Source organism: Podarcis filfolensis, assembly GCF_964270895.1.
Source record: "Podarcis filfolensis genome assembly, chromosome: 13".
Classification (NCBI taxonomy): Eukaryota; Metazoa; Chordata; class Lepidosauria; order Squamata; family Lacertidae; genus Podarcis; species Podarcis filfolensis.
The window spans coordinates 36675514-36697927 of record NC_139615.1 but is presented as its reverse complement, the minus strand read 5'-3'; the positions used below and the strand labels follow the sequence as shown (position 1 = coordinate 36697927).

The 22414-nt window shown below is 46.7% G+C and overlaps 1 protein-coding gene across 2 annotated transcripts; it reads right to left on the bottom strand.

Moving 5' to 3' along the window:
• Positions 1-37: 37 nt before the first annotated feature.
• PNKP (polynucleotide kinase 3'-phosphatase) lies at positions 38-20773 on the bottom strand. Of its 2 annotated transcripts, none has more exons than XM_083582950.1 (17): positions 20672-20773; positions 19834-19973; positions 16960-17006; positions 16355-16807; positions 15587-15666; positions 12983-13040; positions 12756-12863; positions 11403-11474; positions 10454-10502; positions 9512-9582; positions 6846-6938; positions 5214-5310; positions 3000-3061; positions 2758-2867; positions 2567-2654; positions 1231-1292; positions 38-404 (listed from the first exon to the last, which is right to left on the bottom strand). In XM_083582950.1, coding segments are annotated over exons 1-17 (1713 nt in total). In that variant the 5' UTR covers positions 20674-20773; the 3' UTR covers positions 38-283. The 2 variants fall into 2 exon arrangements, with proteins under 2 accessions (XP_083439076.1, XP_083439075.1); XM_083582949.1 differs by having other exon boundaries at positions 20492-20716.
• Between the last annotated feature and the right edge of the window lie 1641 nt (positions 20774-22414).

Genomic DNA, 22414 nt, shown 5'->3' with positions numbered 1-22414 from the left:
GCCTATAGCTCTCACCTGAAAAATAAGAGCACAACTGTTTGGGTTCCAAAACTTTTATTTCTCATGGTTTCTAAAATGCCTTTTCACAGGGGAAAAGGGAATCCTATTATATAGTCTCCACTCCCATTTTCAAACAGCCTGAGGACGTTCTACAGCCCAAAGCGAGGTTCCCCTTTGACCAGCAGGGGGAGCCATCACACTTCATAAGTATACCTTCCTTTGGCAACAAAGGTACATTTCGAAAAAAAGGCTCTGTCAGATGGGTGCAAATAGCAGGACACTGTCATCCCTCAGAAAATTGCCGGTAAAGTGACTCTAGTTGTGAATCTGCAAACTGAGGCACAAAGTGAATCTTGAGGATTTCAGAGAAACCCTCGTCCAACGATGGTTCCACAAACTTATTCCTAGCAAAGAGAGAGAGAGAGAGAGAATATTAAGTGATGTTTCAGAGATGCAGCCTATTCAGTCCTCAGCCTATTTTCTGGAACTAAGTTAGTGTTAAGTGCATATATTTTTACTTGGGTGTTTCATGGCGAAACTTAAAAATGAAAATGGACTTGGGGAGAAGTGCTCTAACCCCCCACAGTTCATCTCAGGGTTGAAGTTCAAAACAGGCCATTTCCCCTTTGTTTCTACACAAACCACCTTGAGAGCTAGTAGTTTGTTTTTATCAGGTGAGAGCTGGGTGACGGGAACATGCAATATTTGTGCATAACAAACACAACAAAATATAGTTTGTTCAACGCCAAGTGTACAATTCTGCTTTCTTCATTCTTTAGTGGGTGCCGGCTAGGTGCCAAAGAAATCAGGGTGGCGGTACAGAAACAGCCTTCCCCATCAGTGGCCGGACCTACATTTGGGGGGTCCTGAAGCTTGAACTGTTATGGGGGGCCGGCCTCGCAACCAGCAACGAGGTCTGGGCAACCACCACTGCTGTCTTCAATGGGGTTGTTCCACGACAGATCGCCACACCTTTACAATATCTGTGCTACTGACTCTCAAAACTTTGGGACTGCTGAAGAATATACAACAAGAAATCAATTTGAGTTGTGCGACTCAGATTGGGTCTACTAGAAATTTTAAGCAACGTGGCCTAAAGTCGCTTATGGGGCCACTGGGATTAGGGCCCCCAAAGCTTAAGATTCATTAGTTTCATAGGAGCTGCACCCTTTTCCCCTCCCTATGCTACTACAAGCTTCCCTCCCTCCTATAAGTAATTCAGAAACTCACTTATAGCTGTTCAGGACGATATCATTCACGGGCACATGCCCCTTTTCTGTCATTTCCCGGAACTGAAATGAAAGAGAAAAAGAGGTTGCTCTCTTGTCATTCTGGGGGCTCCTTATTTGAACAGGATGTGGGGATGTTCCCCTTGGGGGCAAGCTGGCTGATGTTAGAGCATGAAGAAACGAGGAGGATCCACTTCAGAAGTGCTTCTCACAGCACACAGTTAATCTACACTGGCCAATAGCCTACACAGCTATCAAAGAGGACTGGGTAAGTTCATGAAGGATGTGCTTTGATTATTAGGCACAACAGAAAGACAGAAGAAAACAAACAAAACACAGGGGAGGCAGCACTAACTGGAAAGAGACAAAGGGAAACTCCAGGAGCCTGAGGGCACATGTCACGTAGCAATCTATTTAAAATGTGTCCTGTCCCTCCCACAACACATCAGAGTAAACAGAAATCCAGACTTCACTTTCAGAGTAGTTTTGACTACAGTCGTACCTTGGTTCTCAGTCGGAACATTTTGGCTCCCAGGCGCCACAAACCCAGAAGAGTGTTCCGGTTTGCGAACGTTTTTCAGAAGCTGAACATCCGACGCAGCTTCCAATTGAGTGCAGGAAGCTCCTGCAGCCAATTGGAAGCCGTGTCTTTGTTTTCGAAAGTCGGACGGACTTCCAGAACGGATTCCATTCGAGAACCAAGGTACGACTGTATAAGATACGGCGGGTTAAGAATGCTGTACATCACTCCTGAGAGAGGCCATTCATAAACAGAAGAGGTACACGTCACAGTCTTAGGTTGCTGAGTTAGAGCAGGGATGAAGTAACTTTTTTGGCGGTGGACCACATGCCAGTGATGTGCCAGAAATGGGTGCTCCCTGCATGTCACATGACATTAGGTCGAGAGTCGCAGATGCCTCAACCCTTAACAATTTGGAAATGCAGGGGCGAAAAGCCAGCCTTCTCACCTAAATCCCAGGGCTCTCATTTACTAAACTATTGACACTGTCCATCAAGGCACTTTTCCAAAGACAGATGGCTCGTTTCAGGGCTCCTTAACAAACCAAAGTCTCCTATGGGTCACCCTGTGGTACAGCTCTCAGAGAAGTAGGCATCATCTCCAGCCCGGGGAAGGGGCAGCCTGACAGTTTGGCTAATGATAAGGCTGACTATACGAGACAGAGAGAGAGAAATCCTTTTGCAGTCTTGATTTATTTCTCCAGAACCGGGCTGAAAGCAGAAGAGTGGGGAACACGAGTTCAAACAGGTGATCTGGTCCCTCCTCTGGAGAAAAAGAGGCAGAAGCTTTTTCATAACTTTCCTAACAAGCGACTCACTCTGTTGTTGTGCTTGGCTTGTTCCAATGAAGCAGTGAACAGGAAACAGCGGCAGGGAACGCCGGCTTCCTTGGCGCAGTCAATATACCTGGTGGAGGGAAAAGGGCACAATGGTTTTTCAGAGAACTTTGGAAGCCTCCTGCCTGCTGGATGAGCAACCTCACCACATCTGCTGACCAGAGAAGCCTCACCTGGATCTCGATTCCAAGTCCGGATTGGTGTTGTCCACTATTACGCTCTTCCCTGCCCGCAGTGCTGCTTGGCATGTAGCCACACACTTCTGCCATGAGCCTAGTGTGTCCTGTAAAGGGGAGTGGGAGAAGATGGGTTACAAGAGAAGAGAGGAGGGAGGAGAGGAGGAGGAGGAGGAAGAAGAAGACAGACAGGGCCATCCTCAAGGCTTACTCCCAGGCAGCCGCTGTCTCCTACTTACCCGGTTGGCATAGGCGTAACCAGCAGAGGCCAAATGTCGCTTCAAAAAAGTTGACTTGCCAGCTGGAGCGAGAAAAGACGACGGTGTTAAAAGCAGTGTTAGAATCTGAGATATGAAAGCTAGGAGCTAAATGACACCTTAAGCCTAGGTTGTGGCCACAACAGCAGAATGTCCAGGCGCACTTTTTTTATAATTAGAATACATAGCTGAAAATGAATGAACTGCAGCTTAAAAGTTATGTTCATTTGTTCACATGGTCTAGTCCTCCTTCCCCTGCCCACCCCCCTCATATTCTTAAGAGGGTCTCTTCTCTGGTCTTCAGAGAGTGGCTGGAAGTGGGGAGGCAGAAAAAGTCCTCCTTTCCTTCCACTCTGCAGTTTAAATCTGAAATCTTAGGCGCAGTACTGCGCCCAGAGCTCAAAAACTGCTCGCACTAATGGAATTCCCTGTTGCAAAATGCGCTGAGAGCAATGGGAGTTTAGAACTCTGGTTAAAAGATAAAACAGAGTAGAGCAGCGTTTCCCAGGCATTTTGACCCAACGTCAGCTGTGGCACCGAACACTTTGCTAGAAATATTTGCATCCATCTCAAAGGTCCCTGATGCAGACAGAGCTTTGATACTCTGCTCCCTTCATTGTCCTTGCAACATCCTATCACAAGGCCCTCATTTTCTTTCTGAACTAGCCAGTTTCCCTGCCTTGTGACTACTGGAACGGCTTTAAAATATGAATTTGTGAAAGATAAGGCTATAGAATTTTAGAATTGTATAGTTGGAAGGTAACCCTGAGGTTCATCAACCACCTACAATTCAGGAATCCTGCTGAAAGTTGTCCTTGGCTAGGCTCGAACCACCAACCTTCTGGTTAGCAGCCAGATGCCACTGGCTACTAACCCAGTGTTCTGCTTCTGTTGTCAGGGGGAAGTTTGCTTCTGAATACCAGTTTCTAGAAACTATAGAGGGGAGAATGATGCTCTTGGCTCAGGTCCGGCTTGCGGGTTTCCTGCAGGCACCTGGGTTGGCCACTGTGAGAGCAGGATGCTGGACTAAGTAGACCACGGGCCTGATCCAATGTCAGGGACCGTGCTGCGGAGGGCTGCACTGAGGAGCCTCCCCCTGCTCCAGATCCTGAATCTTCGCAGGAGCAGGAGGACAGTATAGATTTGGAACAACGGTTTGCAGAGGGGCATAGTTCAGAAGGCAGAAGCTGGGAAATACTGGATGGTGAGCAGCTGGGAGAAGAAACACTGGAAGGGAGAGGGTTAACAGGGTCACAGTCTCTAGACAGCATTCCTCCACCGACCTCCCCAAAGTTGAGAAGGGCTCAGAAAGTGGCAGAACAGAAAGCACAGAGGGGACAAGCTCAGATTACAAGAAACAGAAGTGGCATAGGTTCATGGAGACTGAAAGGGGTCGGCTCTTTAATTGGGAGCACCGCCATGACTAGGAGATGTGTTCTTTGTTCTCTCGCTGTGATTATTAAAGTTTCGAACTGGTAAGAAGACTCCTTTTCCTTTGTTCTGCTTATCTATGGCCATGGGGGAGGAAGCCAATTCCCTGAAGCCTGACATCCAATTGGGCTGTTAGGAAAGGTGCCTTATTTCACAATTCTACTGCTCTGTAGCATAAGCCTCTCTAGCAAAAACACAGCCCCATCATTCCGAGCCTAATTCCCCCAGCCTTTTGACTAGGGGTAGGCAACCTAAGGCCCGGGGGCCGGATGCGGCCCAAACACCTTCTAAATCTGGCCCATGGACGGTCCGGAAATCAGCATGTTTGTACACGAGTAGAATGTGTCCTTTTATTTAAAATGCATCTCTGGGTTATTTGTCGGGCCTGCCTGGCGTTTTCACATGAATAGAATGTGTGCTTTTATTTAAAATGCATCTCTGGGTTATTTGTGGGGCATAGGAATTCATTCATATTTTTTTTTCAAAATATAGTCTGGCCCACCACATGGTCCGAGGGACGGTGGACCGGCCCACGGCTGAAAAAGGTTGCTGACCCCTGCTTTTGACTAACCAAGGGAGGAAAAAGCCTGACAAACAGTCTGGGTTTAGCAAAAAAGCTAAACTCCAGTTGGGAATTGAAGCGCATGGAAGCTCCCCAGGGAAGGGCATCTGTTGCCCATGAACATTTTTTGAGACTGGAGGAACCTTTTGCACAAAGTTTTGGAAAATGAAGCTTGGATAAGGAAGGTGTGAATGGCCACTCACCAGCAGGGAAGCCAACAGCTACAACCACCTCTGGGGAGGACGAGGTCAGGCAAGCGTCTGGGGGGTCATACAGCCGTGCCTTGGGGTCCAGCGTTCGCTGTGTAAGAGGAGACAATAATGGCAAATGTACGAATAGAACAGACACAGAGACTCAGACTTTGTAGGTAATAGTGTTAGGCGAGTCTGTCAGCTGTGCCTATTAAACCCTCTGCTTTTGCAGATCTTGCCGGGCCCAATTTCAGTGGGAGGAGAGAAAAGGGGGGAAATGCACACTCTAAATTGGAATAAGGTGCTAAAATAATGCGACTGTAAAACTCTGCAAGAATAGCCAGGTGACTACGTGCAGGTTTTCTCAGCAAAAAATAAATAAATCACAGTTGCTGACTCAAAAGCTGCTTAACTGACTAGCAGGCAAGCCCACTGCTCAGCCACAGTTTAGGATAAAGTTCTGGTCCTGCCACCCACATGGCTTTCCTTTTTTAAACGGTCTTCTGAGTAGGCAGAGAACATGCTGGCACGCAACACTTTTTTTGCCTTCAGCTTCCCACAAATCTTGGAAGTGGGGAACCACAAGCGGCAACAGGCAAACCTTTTCAGTAACTTTCTTTGGAGGTTTATTAAAGGTGATCTTTTGTTCAGCAATCATTCCCCCTGCTCCTGCCACTTGTCCCCCATAAGGAGGACCTGGGTTCAGTCATATTTTTGAGCAAAGATGCCCTAGAGCAGGAGGGAGGAACCCGTAGCCCTCCAGATGTTGATGAACTAAACTGCTATCGTCCCTGACCATTGACTGGCCCTGTTAGATGGGGGTGATGGGAGGTGGAGTCCAATAATATGCAGAGGGCCAGAGGTTTCCCCATCCCAGGGCTAAGAGACTGCTGGCGAGAATCCAAAATCCCCCAATTTGAATCTCACCCTCTGCCATGAGCTCATTAGGTGGTCCCAGGGAAGCCCATTCTCTGTCAGACTCAAAAGCCCCCTCTCCTCCAAATACCAACCTGCAAAGATTGTTTTGCAGATCACAAAATAAATAATAATAATAACAATATTTTTTTATTTATATCCTGCCCTCCCCAGCCGAAGCCGGGCTCAGAGCAGCTAACAACAGTAAAAATAACACAGTTTACATAAAATCATAATCATTTAATTGAAATACATTCTAAAATCAATTCAGACTCAAATTAAAGGTACAGGGACCCCTGACCATTAGGTCCAGTCATGGCCGACTCTGGGGTTGCGGTGCTCATCTCGCTTTATTGGCCGAGGGAGCTGGCGTACAGCTTCCAGGTCATGTGGCCAGCATGACTAAGCCGCTTCTGGCGAACCAGAGCAGCGCACGGAAACGCCGTTTATCTTCCTGCTGGAGTGGTACCTATTTATCTACTTGCACTTCGTGCTTTCGAACTGCTAGGTTAGCAGGAGCTGGGACCGAGCAACGGGAGCTCACTCCGTCGCAGGGATTCGAACCGCCGACCTTATGATCAGCAAATCCTAGGCTCTGTGGTTTAACCCACAGCGCCACCTGCGTCCCTCTCAGAGTCAAATTAATGGCAAGCAAAAAGGCAACACTCGGTTCTATATGAACGGAAACCAAAAGCAAGCCCAGCTCTAAAATAAAGAGAAATCATTCACCGGATCAAAGTTGGGGAGTGCAAACGGTGGCTCTTTCCAGCCCAGGAAATACACTTCGGGGGTGCGGAAGGGAAGCCCAGCATTCAGAGCGAACTGTGAGGACGGGCAGAAGGGAGAGCTGTTAACGTGGGGAAAGGAGCCAAGGAAAAGTGTGAGCAGATGAGAACGACTTGTACTCTTGGCAGCCAGAACGCACACACTCCGTGGCCACAACAAAAGTACACCCAGTACGTGCAATTCGCATCTCGGCCTGTTCATCTTGTGTCATTTGCTTCCAAACTCGCCTAAGGGTTTGAAATCCTCTGTCTAGGATTGAGAGAACGAGGAGAATGAGAAGAATAAGATAGCTGCACCACCAGGAAGGGCATTGATGCTCTGCCTTCGCTTCCCTTCTTAGTCCCCCACTGAATTCTAAGATTTTGCTGCCTACACATTTTCAGGTCTGCCCCACCCCCCTCTGCGCCATGAGGGCTAGAAACTCGTTTCAAAAGGAGAAAGCAGATACAGTGGTATCTCAGGTTACATACGCTTCAGGTAACACACTCCACTAAGCCAGAAATAGTGCTTCAGGTTAAGAATTTTGCTTCAGGATAAGAACAGAAATCAGGCTCTGGCGGCGCGGCGGCCCCATTAGCTAAAGTGGTGCTTCAGGTTAAGAACAGTTTCAGGTTAAGAACAGACCTCCGGAACGAATTAAGTACTTAACCCAAGGTACCACTGTATTCTCGGGCCCGTGAGTTCCTTACCATACACAAATCAAACACATCATTTTGTGTTTCTAAAACATCTGGTGCACAAGTGGTTACCAAAGGCAGCAGTAGCGCATGTATGCCTGTTGGCTAGTAGCTGGCTGCTAAGGTGCTCGATGTGGGCTGCTGATACCAGCCCAGATTTTTGTGCAGAAAGCACAGTGGTACAACTTTTTTCCTTTTTCCAGCTCAAACGCTTCACTGCAAGGCACCACTTCCTCAAATAGCCAAAACCAGGGGCCAGCAAACTTTTCCAGCTGGGGGCCAGTCCACTGTTCCTCAGACCTCGTGGCAGGCCGGACTATATTGGGGGGGGGAATGAGCGAATTCCTATGCCCCACAAATAACCCAGAGATGCATTTTAAATAAAAGGGCACATTCTATTCATGTAAAAACACGCTGATTCCTGGACCGTCCGCAGGCCGGATTTAGAAGGCGATTGGGCCGGATCTGGCCCCCGGGCCTTGGTTTGCCTACCCATGGCCAAAACATTCCTGAGACTAGTGATGTGAGGTGAGAATATTCTCTGCTAGAAAATTCTCCAGAGAATATTCTCCACAAACTTTAAATTCTAATGTAAGAACCTTTATATTGATTTTATTAGTGTTGCACTGAAAATACTGTACCATGTAGATATGCTTGTTAAAGAAAGTATTCATGTAGCGGACCTGAGTTTTTTTATATATATTCTTTTTACTTTAAAAGCTACATTTCATATATACACAACATAACTAGAATTCAAAGTTGATGATAAATATATGGTTAGAGGCAGGCTTAGTGATTGACATGAGTCATTCACGTTGAATTTTCAATTTCAAGTTTGGTAAAAAAATATATATCAAAGAATGTTAATTCACTGCATTACCCCATTAAATAAAAGTATCTGTACAGTTTTTGGTTGCCATCTGAACAAGTTTACCCATTAATAAAGATGTATATTGATTAATTATATCATTGTCAATGCATTAAAACTGTCTCACTTTCAATGCATTAAAATGAATATTCTGTTTTAAATGAAAATCCTAATATTCTCATTAATCGAGAATATTCTCCAAAAGATTATTCTCGAGAATTTAACATCACTACCTAAGATCTCCAACTACCTCCCACCTTCGCCAATTTTAAAACTGTAAAAGAACATGCAAACTAGCTGTGTAACTAGGTGGGTGGATATACAACTTGCCTAACACGGAGGATAGAATTGGGGCAAAACCCAAACCAGAACTGCATTCTGGGTCTGCCTTCAGGTTTCCAAATTATCTGTCGGATTTGAGGACATCAAGAAAGGTGGTAGAGGGAGAAAATGAGGTGAAAGGCATGGTTTCACCCCCCTCCCTAGATTTCAATGGAGGACTATTAAAACCTGCCACCTTGAACTTTTGAAGAAGAGGTGGGATAGAAAGGTTTTAAATACACAAAGAGATTGCTTTTAAATTTTTTTTTAAAAAGGAGGAATTCCATGAGTGCTAGAAACTTGGCTTTTGACTGAATGCTGATATTCTAAGGATGCTAGAGGGCAAGTTCTGTGTATCTGGTATTTACCTGGGCACAAAATACAGTCCTGAACAGCATTTCCATGACAGCAATCACATCTTGCCTAAGTAAAAACAGGAGGGACCCTTCGGGCAATGCTGACAACCAGGTTGATGGCAATGACTGTTCTGCACTGTTTAATGATTACACACTTGTTTCAATGATGTTTTATTTCTGCACGCCGCCCTGATATTGCAGCATATCAATGGCACTATATAAATTCTTTTTGAAATAAATAAAAAAAACCCTGGCGGAAGAGAAGAGGGGGAATAGTGGGTGCTAAACCAGAGCAGCTGTTCTTTAATCCAGGGGGGCCAAATTTTCTGTTTTGTGGTTAAGGGAAACTGGAGGAGATGACAGGAAAGAGAAGAATTGATCGCATACCAAGCGGTCACTGCATGAGAAATCCTTCTTCTTGTGTCCCGGGGCCCAGTTTGGTGGTCGCCCAGCTGCATCTATGGAGGGGGTGGGGAAGGAGCTATGAAAACACAACCAGCAGCACAAGGTGGAAAACTCAACAGATCATTGCTAACGCTCACAACTGGGGCATGTAAATTCGGTGTAGGGGAAGCACAGAAACAACTTTCCCTGCAGTGAAGATGCACAAGCCTGAAATTGTTTCTTGCTCCCACCAAATGAAGGTACTAAGCAAATTGCACCCACTCTCTCATTATGCAGAGGTACCTTGAGTTACATATGCTTCAGGTTAGAGACTCCGCTAACCCAGAGAACTGCTTCAGGATGAGAACAGAAATCGGGCTCCTGCGGCGCGGCGGCAGCGGGAGGCCCCTTTAGCTAAAGTGGTGCTTCAGGTTAAGAACGGACCTCCAGAACGAATTAAGTATTTAACCCGAGGTACCACTGTACTGTGAATAGCATCCCACAGCATTGGAGTGGGGAGTGTGGCCCTCGGCCTAATTTCATGCGGCCCTCTGTGTGTTCTTGATCTCCAGGCTGCCTACAAATCGCCAGTGTGGTGAAAGGTTAAGAGCGCTGGACTAGGGCCTGGGAGACAGGAGTTCAAATCCCCGCTCTACTATGGGTGATCTTGGGGCAGCCACCATCTCTTAGCCTAACCTATCTTGCAGGGTTGTTGGTTGTGATGGGGAGGAGAAGGAGGGGGACCAGTCACACCACCTTGAGACCTTGCAAGATGAAGACGATATATAAATGTAATAAATAAAGCGAGCACAAGAGGGAGAGAAAGGATGGGCTTGTGCAGAGAGTAAGAAACGGAACTGCCCAACACTGCAGCCTCTGCGCTCTATTTCCCTGTTAAGTGCCACCGTTCTTAGGATTCCCATCTCAGTTGAGTGTTTGACTCACCTCCAACGTAGACGCTTTGCTGCAAAGAGACATCTAGGCCACCGTTTGCCTTGGAAGAGAGTTTGGGAATGAGGGGTGGGAAGTCAAGACTTGTAGTGATACAAGTAGAGATCTCTCTCTCTCTCTCTCTCCTTCCCACCCTCTGCACCCTTGTACCTTCTTCCTTTCCTTTCAAATTTGTATGCTACCTTTCTACATCGCGATACACAAGGCAGATGACAAAATCCACAACAAAGACCACCCCCTACACCCCCCCCCCGCAACAATCTGATCCAGCCACACTGGAAAAAACGCAACCTTTAAAACTTAAACTGATTAAAGTAACCTTCAGCAACCCACACCTTGGTTGTCGAACTTAATCCGTTCTGGGAGACCGTTCGCAAATCAAGGCGCGGCTTCCAATTGGCTGCAGGAGCTTCCTACACTCATTTGGAAGCCGTGGAAGCCCCATCAGACATTCAGCTTCCAAAAACTGTTCACAAACCGGAACACTTACTTCCGGGTTTGTGGCGTTTGGGAGCCGATTTGTTCAGGAGCCAAGCTGTTTGACAACCAATGTACCACTGTACAGTGATACCTCGGGTTACGTACGCTTCAGGTTACATATGCTTCAGGTTACAGACTCCGCTGACCCAGAAATATTACCTCGGGTTAAGAACTTTGCTTCAGGATGAGAACCGAAATTGGGCAGCGGCGGCACAGTGGCAGCAGGAGGCCCCATTAGCTAAAGTGGTGCTTCAGGTTAAGAACAGTTTCAGGTTAAGAACAGACCTCCAGAACGAATTAAGTTCTTAAACCGAGGTACCACTGTATTTGAAATATGAGGCACGGTGGAATCAAAATAAGCGGATGACGGAAAATTCGCTCCCAACCAATCACAATGCAAAATGACCAGAATACAGAAAATAAAACTAACAGCGAAGTTGCAATACATGAAGTCTCAAGTCACCTTCTTGCACAGGTGCTCCCACATGCCGAGGACAGGTTTGCGGTAAACGCCAGAAGCTGTCGCCACGAAGACCTGGGAGGGGAAGGATGGCAGCAGGGTGAGATTATCTCATCCTTGTCCAGATAAAAAACATCCTGGCGTTTTATTTTTATACTGTTTTCAATCTCTCCTTCCCTTCCTTGATCAAACATCTCTGGGCCAAAGTCTGGGGTGTCTCTACTGACATCCGGCAACTTTGGCTGAGCCTCATCCCGTGCCCAATGGGTGACGAGGCGAGATATATAAAACTGGCTGGAGAACCGGAAATGGGAACAGTTCACCGTTTCGAATTCTGCATCGCCTTGATCTTTGCGCGTGGCTGCAAATCCCTGGAAACTACAGCAGAACAGCAACTGAGGGACTTAGGCTTGGGAATGAGATCTTTTCTCCCCTAATTGCAAATTTTGGGGGGCTGGGATGGGGAGAGAAGAGAGAGAGAGATTAGGGAGGAGAGAGCAAGAGAGAGAGAGAGAGAGAGAGAGAGAGAGAGAGAGAAAGAAAGAAAGAAAGAAAGAAAGAGCGCGCTGGGCAAGAGGAGGTTTAAATAGATAGCTCAGCTGGTAGAACATGAGACTCTTAATCGTTGTGGGTTGTGGGTTCGAGCCCCACCATGGGAAAAGATTCCTGCATCGCAGGGAGTTGGACTAGATGACCCTCGCGGTCTCTTCCAACTCTACAATTCTACGATTCAATGGCTGCTCTGTGAATGTTGGGGAGAGCATGTGGATGCATGTATGCGTGTGGATTAACTTCGTCCCTGTCTGCTGCTAGGACGTGGCCCCTGGGCAGTTACCCACAAGGCCCTTGGAGCCCCCAAAGCCCTTCACCTGTTTTTAACTCTTTCAGCTTCATTTCCTCTTTCTCTCTCTCTCTTAAAAGTTTTTATTTATACTTTTCGAGTTTATACGTTTCTTTAGTTTTACAATCAATTTAACATTTCAAAATTTGACTTCCTTCCCCCCACCCTCTTTCTACGGTTCCTTAAATTTATTTTTTTAATATCTTCTGCATATCCAAATTCATTTAATTTGCTCATTTAATTATCTACCTTAAATATACACTCTTATGAAACTGCAGGTTATTACAATAATCCTGCTAATGTTTCTATTATCCGTAAATATTCGATAAACCATTTCCCTTCTTCCTCTTCCTCTCTCACACACATACACAAACCCACCCACTTCTATTTTGCAGGTAGCATTTATACCATAAAATGTTTGCTTCCAAAGCCCACTCCACTTTCTCTGCTCAATGGGCAACTTCCCTTTTGCAAAGCATTCTGGGAGATACGCCATCCTCCCTGCCCCGACTCACCTGCAGCGGGATGCCAAGCCGCTCCACCACTGCTTCCACCTTGGCTTTGAAAACTTCGGGCCTGAGGCGCCCGCGACTGATGCCCATCTGGTTGGTAAAGATCACAACCTGCCGGGTTGGGGTGGGGTGGGGAAGAGAGGGCAGAGATGCAGGAGAGAAGAACACAGAGGTGAGGAGAGGAGAGGAGAAGCTGGAGCGAGTAACATGGTTTGGGGAAGGTGCATTACCTTGTACCCCTCGCTCTGAAGCTGCTTCAACTTGCGGGGAACCTCGGGGTACAGGATTCTGCAAAACAGAAAGGGGTGAAGGGCAATGACTGAGTGCTGATCTCCCTAACTGTAGTGATCAGGTGGGATTGCTATGAGGAATTATAACAAATATAGAGTAAGTCATCTGTGTCAGCTATGAAAGCATTGCATTGACTGGGTTTAAACTATTTTGATACGATTCTTGATCAATCCACACCTCTGCATTCCTGTTCCATTTCTCTTTCTTGACAAGTCACGTATACAGACAGGCAGGCGTCCTGGGTCATCAAAGACAGTGGGCAGTTTCTTTGCTGTAGCTTTTCTGATGTTAATCTTAGGGCCAGGAAATAGGCTTCACATGAAGGTGATAATGATCGCTGTCCTTCTTATCATGTGTATTGATTGTTTCTGACCTCCAGGATTGCTGAATGCACTCCTTTGTAGTTTTCATTCATTTACTCCAAAAGTATGCATGCTTAACTAGTGTTTGTAGGTGAACTTTGTCCCCACGTGGGGTTTGTTGAAATGCTCAGAAGATATCTGATTGGTTCTTACGAACACTCTGTAAGAAGCTCTTTTGTGAATAAAACGACCTGGGCCAGGGGCTGGAGACAGAGATATTATACGCACCCTTCCCAGAGTCTTGCTGGTTCAAGCCTCTGTGTGTATTCTTATTAATCAGAGTTCAATCCTTTACTTTGAGAACGCCTCACCTAACCCAGGCAGCCTGTGATGCCCCGGGGGTTGCTGGGTACCAACTCCCACAGCAAACAATACAAGCAACACGAAGACCAGTATACTAGATAGCACTGCAATTCTTATTCCATGATATACATGATTTAGTACAACAAAAACAAAGTAATAGATGCATATCCTCGTGACGACTGCCCCATGTGCATTTTTCTAATCTATGGGTTGTACTAAAGAAGATTCCAGTCAGAACAGTGAATTATGGTGCTGGAGGAGACTCCTGAGAGTCCCATGGACTGCAAGAAGAACAAACCTCTCCATTCTGAAGGAAATCAGCCCTGAGTGCTCACTGGAAGGACAGATCCTGAAGATGAGACTCCAATACTTTGGCCACCTCATGAGAAGAGAAGACTCCTGGAAAAGACTCTGATGTTGGGAAAGATGGAGGGCACAAGGAGAAGGGGATGACAGAGGACGAGATGGTTGGACAGTGTTCTTGAAGCTACCAGCATGAGTTTGACTAAACTGCGGGAGGCAGTGGAAGACAGAAGTGCCTGGCGTGCTCTGGTCCATGGGGTCACAAAGAGTCGGACACGACTAAACAACAACAACAACACTTCGGCACCATGAATGCCTAAAAATGTTTTACCGCTTAGCCCACAGGATAGCATCTATTCCTTTGTTTCAACTATAGACTTATTATACTTTCACGGACTTTCAAAGATTGACAGACGTGTGCTCATTTGATTTCAAATACGTTAGAGAATTTACAAGTGTACATATTCTGTTTTTGTTGTACTAAATCATGTATATCACACAATAAGAATTGCAGTGCTATCTAGTATACTGGTCTTCGTGTTGCTTGTATTGTTTGTTGTGTTAAGTTTGCAACACGGGGGTTTGTTGTTCTGTATTGATGGACACCAACTCCCATCAGCCTCAGCCAGCCTGGCCATTTAGGGATGATGGGAGTTGTAGTCCAACTCTGCCTAGAACAGAGCTTCCCAAACTTGGGTCTCCAGCTGTTTTTGGACTACAGTTCCCATCATCCCTTACCACTTGTCCTGCTAGCTAGGGATGATGGGAGTTAAAGTCCAAAAAACCAGCTGGAGGCCCAAGTTTGATCCCAATACTGATGGCATGTTGCTATGGATGACATTAGAGTGCAAAGCACAACCCTGAAACACCAGCACAAGCCCCCGTTTTAGTGCCTTCGTCCCACAAAAGCCTGATGTCACTCTTATAGAATCACAGGAATGTAGAGTTGGAAGGGAACCCCAAGGATCATCCAGCCCAGCCCCCTGCAATGCAGGAATCACAACCACAACCAGGGAACTCTTCTCACTTTCCCCCATATGAGTAGGAATATTCTCCCTTCTATTTATTATATTCCTTAGCTTGCCCTTTCTCCAAGGAAATTAGGGCAGTGTCCTCGGCTTTCCTCCCCACCCTTTAGTCTTACAGCAACCCTGTAAAGTAGGCCAAAGAGTGTGTGTGTGTCTGGGCTTCTTTTCATAAACCACTTTGAGGTTTTATTACGATAAAGTGGTATATACGTGTTGTGAAATGGATTAAAATAAAGAAACGAACACAGGTCTCCCTTGTCCGAGCCTGGTGCTCTAACCACTAGGTCACAGTCTCACTTTTATTACTCCCCCCCATCTTTCTTCCAAGCAGCCCATGGTGGCATATGTGGTGACTCCCCCCCCCCACAATGCCTGACGTACACAGTAACTGTTGGGAGGTGCACTGGGCTGACAGAATGAGCTTCATGGTTGCGGGGGATTTGAACCCGGGTCTCTCTGCACCTAGATCAACACAGGTTTTGCCATGGACCACGCCGGCCGCCCATAATTCCCTCCCCTCCCCCCTGGTATTTCGCCCCACACTCACCTCCAGTCATCGGGGCTCGTAGGAAACACCTTCCCAGACTGCGTGGTGATTATGGTCCCATCCAGATCGAAACCTGCAACCTGGGCAGAGAGGCAGAAAGAGGGCCAAGGATCACCTAGGCTGGCGTCAAGCCTCAACTTCCAACTATCCCCCAAAGCAACATTGCTTCCCCACTTCCTGGTTTAGAGTAGCCCTACTGAGATCTCTCAGGTGAGTCTGCACAGGACAACACGTTTTAAAGGCTGCAGAATATTAATTAGCCAAAGGCCTGGTTGAAGAGTATATTGCCCAACCTGTCCAGATGATGTCCTGTAGACATTTTGCTTAAGACATTTGTATCACATCTTTCTAAAAAAAAAAGTACCCAAAGAATCTTGTGGCAAAAAGAATAAGCTACAAAATACAATAAACAGACCTCAACGTTAACAATTAGAGAGTTAATTTGACAGAGAGTTGAGTTTTATTCAGTGCTGGTTATTTGCCCCGTGTTACGATTTTCTGACATTTTAAATTATTTCAAGCTGACTTTCGGCCTACGGTTCCAGGCAAGTGATGCCAAAATTTGCCCTTCTTACATTAAAGAAGGGGACAGGGTGGGGCGCAAGATGGAACCAGAACGTTTCCCCAAAGCAGCCTCCTGCCACCTGTGTTCTCCTGGTGTTTCGGACTACAATTCCCATCAGCCTAGGCTAGAACATGGGCCTAAACAACTCTTAACACAGCCCACAGGAAGCAATGTCAGCTCCCGCTGAAAGCTGCACGTCTTACTTTGGCGCTGGGCACCACCCCTTTCTTTGTGAAGACCAGGAGCTTGCCATGGTCTTCCCAGGAGTCGTGCGGCTGGGGAGCAAGATGCGAGAGCTGCAACTGCCGGGGAGGCTGGCTCTGCGCCCGCTGGGCTTGCGCTGCCGTCTCCTGCAGCTGCCTTAATTTCTCGGCCACCGAGGGGTCGACGTCGTCGTTGTCTTCCTCGTCCTCGGAAGGAGAGGAGGTCTTGGGCCGCTTGGCTGGCTGGGCCTTGCCATCCTCCTCTTTTTTCAGGGGGCGCCGGGGACTGAAGAACTCCAGCAGGGTTTTCTTCGGGGAGTGGGAAGCTTCCTCGAAACGGATGCGGTAGGGATACAGCCCATTCACCAAGCACAGCGTCTCTCCCTCCTGGAGCGTGGTGCTGTCCCCACAACGCAGGTGTATCTCCTCCACCGACGTGGGGTTCACCCCTCGCTGCCAACACACCAATACATTAGGGGGCCCGACTGCGACCAGACACCCAGAAGCAGCTGCTTCACCCTCCTAGGGAAACAAGGCTCCCGTACGAAGCAGAGCCAAACACACAGGGCTCAGAACTGGGACAATCTGAACTCTCCCCATCTTACCTGCGTGACTCGGACGGATCTATAGGCATAATTGGCCAGCAACTCCACTGCGAGGAAACAGGAAGAGAGAACAGGGCTGGTTACACCCACAAGGCATGTCCAGAAGACCCAGATTTCACAAATGGAATCATTAATTCACAAGACTAAATCATTTTATTTTATTTTTTGAAAAAGAAATTTTTATTATTATTCTTGGTTTTCACATATTACTTTACAATACAGATGTACCAAAGCCAACACCATTTCCTCCCCATCCCCCCATACATTTACATTTCTATTTCCTCAATCCATCATATTATTCTTTTCTCCTTCCTCCCACTTCCCTCCGCCCCCACTCGATTTCCTCCACATTATACAATTTACAATAATCTTTGCATTCTACAACCTTCTCAAATCATCTATATGTTCTTATTATCTTTCCTTACTAATTTTTCTTCCATTCAGTACTTCACATTTTACTCTAGGCATATTAGCATATCTTTTTCTGAGCAATATTTTGCCATATATTCATCAAAACACAAGACTAAATCAGAACTGGAATTGGTGGTGCTGGGCTTTTTCTTTTTAAAGAGTTATGGGTGGGTGGGGAGGGAGAGGAAGAAAGGCGAAAGGAGGAAAGAGAAAATGGAGGAAGTAATAATAAAAAAGCAGTACAGTGGTACCTTGGTTGTCAAACATAATCCATTCCAGGAGTCAGTTTGACTCCCGAAACGGTAAGAAAACCAAGGCGTGGCTTCCGATTGGCTGCAGGAGCTTCCTGCACTCAAGTGAAAGCTGCGTCAGATGTTCAGCTTCCAAAAAACATTCACAAACCAGAACACTTATTTCCGGGTTTGCAGCGTTCAGGAGCCAAGCCACTTGAGAACCATGGTACCACTGTATCAAGAAACCAGAGGGAAATTAAAATGGGTAGCAAGCAGAAATAATTCAAGATTATTGTATTCTATCTATCTGCTGAATTCCATATTCACTGTTTTATATCATAACCATAATACAACAATCTCTAATTATTCAACAAAATTAAGTACCATGGAAATTATTTTAAAAAACACCACGGATAATGGGATGGGAAGTCAACAAAAGAAAAAAATATTATGTACTGGAATTTTATGTGAAATTTGTGGAAATTTAATAAAACATAATATCTACAAAATGGAAAATGGGTAGAAAGCAGGGGAAAGGGAAAGGGAAAGGGAAAGGGAAAGGGAAAGGAAAAGGAAAGAAAAAGAAAGATGAAAGCCTCCCACTGGCAAAGCAGGCGAAGGGAAGGCACAAAAAATAAAGTCATTCTACTGCACTGCATGCAGAGTTCCACTGGCAAAGGTACTGCCTGCTTTCCATCCCATCGTGGCAATCATTCCATTTCCTACAGTGTGTGTTGTCCGGGTGGACCAGCTAAGAATTGGGATCACCAGCTCAGAGGCAATAAGGTGGTGAAGTGTGCATGTGTGTGTGTGTTGACAGGGTGGTGGTTGGAAAAATGCTATTGCTGCTCCCCCTTCTGACTCGCTTGCCCAATGACAGGGCCGGCCCCAGTGGCTGGAAAGGCATGCACAGGCATCAGGGAAGATAGCATTTCTAGAAGCTGCAAAGGAAGGGGCAGGTATTGATCTCACTTGCATCCAGCTTTTCCCTCAAGGGTGCTCAAGGTAGAATATGTGGATTTCACGTCTCCACCACCTCCATTTTAATCTCACAACTAAGTAAAGCAAGTTCTAGGTAGGTAAGTTAATGACTGGCAGCAGGGATTTGAGCCCAGGTCTCCTTGACCTGTCCAGCACGGTGGACATTTACACCGCACTGGCTCTCTGTAGTTCCTGATGCCTGGAAACTCTTGCAACTACTTCTCCCCCCAGGAAGTGCTCAGATTTGTCATCCGTATCTGCACTTAGTTCTGTTTTTGTTCTGTGGCTCCCGCAGAGCAGCATACATTAAACTCATGGGGTGCAGTCAGGCAGAACAAAAAGAAAAAAAAAACACATAACTTCACCTGGAGGAGTTCCAGGAAAGTAGAGCATTACTAATAAAGGAGTGTAGGCCAGGCCCGTCCAAGTCCCAAGAGACTGTGATCTACTCCCAGTGTAAAAAAACTGGCAGTGATCTACCAATTGTCACTGAGGATTGACCAGAATTGTTGAGCTTTCTTTGGGGAGACCAGAGCTCTTGGGCTTTTTGGGGGGAGAACACAGTTGTTGAGCTTTTTTTAAGGGAGAATGACCAATAACAAACGCACACACCACTAAAGTCAACCACTGTATTCCACACCACAATGATAGAACACCGAACTCTGCCCACTTGGTGCGACAGAGGAACAGACTGAGGGGGGCAAGGGGCGGAAACATTCATTCCGAAGTTTTTCTAAGCTCGCGATTAATAAGGATCCCACGATTGACCAGGAACACCAGGGGATCTACCTGTCAATCGTGGTCGACCAGTTGAACATGTCTGGTGTATGCTATAGGGTCACTTGAGTTAGTCATATACCAGAAGCCTAAATATTTTTTCTCTCTCTCTTCAGGCCACACCTCACCAGGCCTACTGCTGTTTGCCTGGCTGGAACGTGTCCTTCGACTCTCTTGCTTGCCTGCATTGGGGAGTGTGAGCCTGCATGCAAACCAGCCAATTATACTTGGTTAAAATTCATATTTGTTGCTGCAGCTGTTTCTGCATCTGGCCCTGTCCACTGCTGACATGCGGAACATGGAAGGTTGTGACCCCTGGGAGTGACCCAATCAAGGGGATGAACAGGAAGGAACAATCTGTCCAACGCTTTACAAAGAATCCCAGAAAGTTCAACATTAGACCAAGCACAATGATTGGAGGGGATTGTATTAGCAGGAAAAGAAAATTCCTAACAAGAGAAAAATTACTCACCTTGCGTCCGGGAGCATTTTTTATCGGTGACGAGTGTCTCAGGTCCCCTGCCCAGAACCACAGTCACACCATCAGGCAGAAGAACTGGATCATGTCGCTTGTCTTGGCTGACGAGGAGGCACCGCATGGCACTGGGCAGCCTGCGGATGAAAAAGAATGGTTTTGGGTTTTGTTTTCTTTTTTAAAAAAAAAAAGCTTAGAAGGCTCTCACAAATCTTCCCAATTCTCAATGGTTTATCCATAATTGGGGGACAAGACTAAAAGTTTCCTATTTTCCAAGAGATAGTAGATACCACCCAAAAAGAAGAGAAACATATTCCACTGAGAAAACTTGGCTCCTGAACTCCGGACGGGAGGGCTATGTAAGAAATCATATATTGTTTTGAGAAGGTGAGAGAGAATGGCGAAATGAAAACAAGGGTTGGCGTGTGAGAATTGCTCTAAAAGGGCCAATAAGGAGAGGAAATCGAATATTTGAATCCCAGAGTCATGAGAGAACCTATATTTAACTTTGGGGAGTGGCAGAGTTTAGAGGAGAGGAACATAAACCACATCATCTCTACTGGGTGTCTGTATGGGATGTTTGTTGAGGAAGCAGATCATTTCTCACAAGGAGCAATACTGCACCCCGCTGTAATGCACATGAAACAGCGGGTACCTCAAAATGCCTGTCTCTTTCACAAATATAAGCTGGTACAAAAAAGAAAGAAAGGAGAATTTAGGTTTGTATTTCTCAGGGGGTCCTCCTGTCCAGACAGAGGAGCTGGCCCTCCTGCACTGAAAGAGCAAGACCACCCCACTGCTGTTGCTACGCGCAGCAGAAGAAACGAGGACCCACATTCAGCAAGCTCGTCCCTAGGCAGGAAGTCTGAAGGCGGGCTATGACGCCTTTTCCGGTGGCCTAACCGGAAGTGTATTCAAGCCCGGGCAGCCGAAGTCGAGGCAGGACGTTGCCCTGATCCGCGAAGCACGCGCTACGGGAGATAGAGACAGGAAAAAGTGAAGAATCACACGAAGCGTAAACTTTCGGGTTTCGTTTTGAGTTTTTGGTTTCTTAAAAAGCCGGGATTCTCTCTTGGGCGCAGAAAGCGGCGCCGCTCTATCGTTTGTCATCTCTCAGGGTGGAATTGGAGATGAGAATGATATTCACTGCTAGAACGGCGGTGCATGGCTCCGTGAGGCTGCTATCCTTCCTTGGCACCGTTGTGGTTGGCAGGTTTCCTTTTTTTCGTCAAGAAGCCCAGCTTAAGTTAGCCAGCAGCAAAGGTCAGTTTAGTGAGGCAACGCATTACTCTATACTTTTTCTATCTCTATGGTTTGGAACGAGAGACGATACTTCCAAGCGAGCGCTCTGCCGAAAGCGGTCCGATGCTGAGCGCTGACCCTTGCGAACGCGTTCCGAGGTCGAGTCTAAGGCAGCCTCTCTCCTCTCTTCTCCCCAGTGGGCGCCCAGATGGAATCTGCTCCGGTGGAAGGGGCTGACTGGCAAAATAGCATCCGTTGGTTGTTACTGTTATTATGCTTATTTAGTCCAGTTTGCTGTGCGTTGCTTCCTCTACACTCCTCAGAAAGACCAATGGAAGTGTCAGAATGCAAAAGCAGCCTCTTAATAGGGTCCCTAAAGCAGAGACATCACCTTACCAAAAAAGGTCCGTATAGTTAAAGCTATGGTTTTCCCTGTAGTGATGTATGGAAGTGAGAGCTGGACCATAAAGAAGGCTGATCGCCGAAGAATCGATGCTTTTGAATTATGGCGCTGGAGGAGACTCTTGAGAGTCCCATGGACTGCAAGAAGATCAAACGTATCCATTCTTAAGGAAATCAGCCCTGAGTGCTCACTGGGAGGACAGATCATGAAGCTGAGGCTCCAATACTTTGGCCACCTCATGAGAAGAGAAGACTCCCTGGAAAAGACCCTGATGCTGGGAAAGATGGGGGGGGCACAAGGAGAAGGGGATGACAGAGGACGAGATGGTTGGATAGCGTTCTCAAAGCTACCAGGATGAGTTTGACCAAACTGTGGGTGGCAGTGGAAGACAGGAGCGCCTGGTGTGCTCTGGTCCATGGGGTCACGAAGAGTCGGACACAACTAAATAACAACAATATTATGAGACCAAGAAAGCACCCCCTGGGAAACAAGAAAAGAAGTTATTCTGTATGGAGCCAACGAAGATGCTGCAAAAGCACAGAGCAAAGCAGAACCAGGCCTCCCTCCCCCCCCCCCCCGCTTTTTTTTTTTTTTTTTTTTGCTACCCAAGGCAAAAAGGTGCCCTTCCTCCGTGTCACATGCAGAAGCCAGCTGGGCTATCTGCATTTGACATTCACACTTTGGCAGGACAGCCGACTCCATCAAGCCACATAACCTACACAGCTCCATCCTCCCAACACCTTGATGTCATGCTCACCTGCTGCTTTGCCTGACACCTACTTCACTCAAGGAAATGCTTTAATAGTACGGCAGTGGCTGGCAAGCATCCCATGAGCAGAGCAACATGTGTGTTTGTGTGCAAGATGGCTGCTGGAGTCCGTGGGCTGGCCTGACCCTAATGGCATTGCTGTCGGTGATGTGTTGGGAGAATAG

Bases quoted from the DNA above. Each gene is read 5' to 3' on its own strand.
- PNKP (XM_083582949.1), bottom strand. From the start codon at position 20,673: ATGTGGGTCCTCGTTTCTTCTGCTGCGCGTAGCAACAGCAGTGGGGTG. The intron at 9,583-10,453 runs GTGAGTCAAACA...CCCCCTCCATAG, and splicing joins GCAAAGCGTCTACGTTGGAG to ATGCAGCTGGGCGACCACCA. The intron at 2,655-2,757 runs GTGAGGCTTCTC...TCCCTCCACCAG, and splicing joins GACTTGGAATCGAGATCCAG to GTATATTGACTGCGCCAAGG.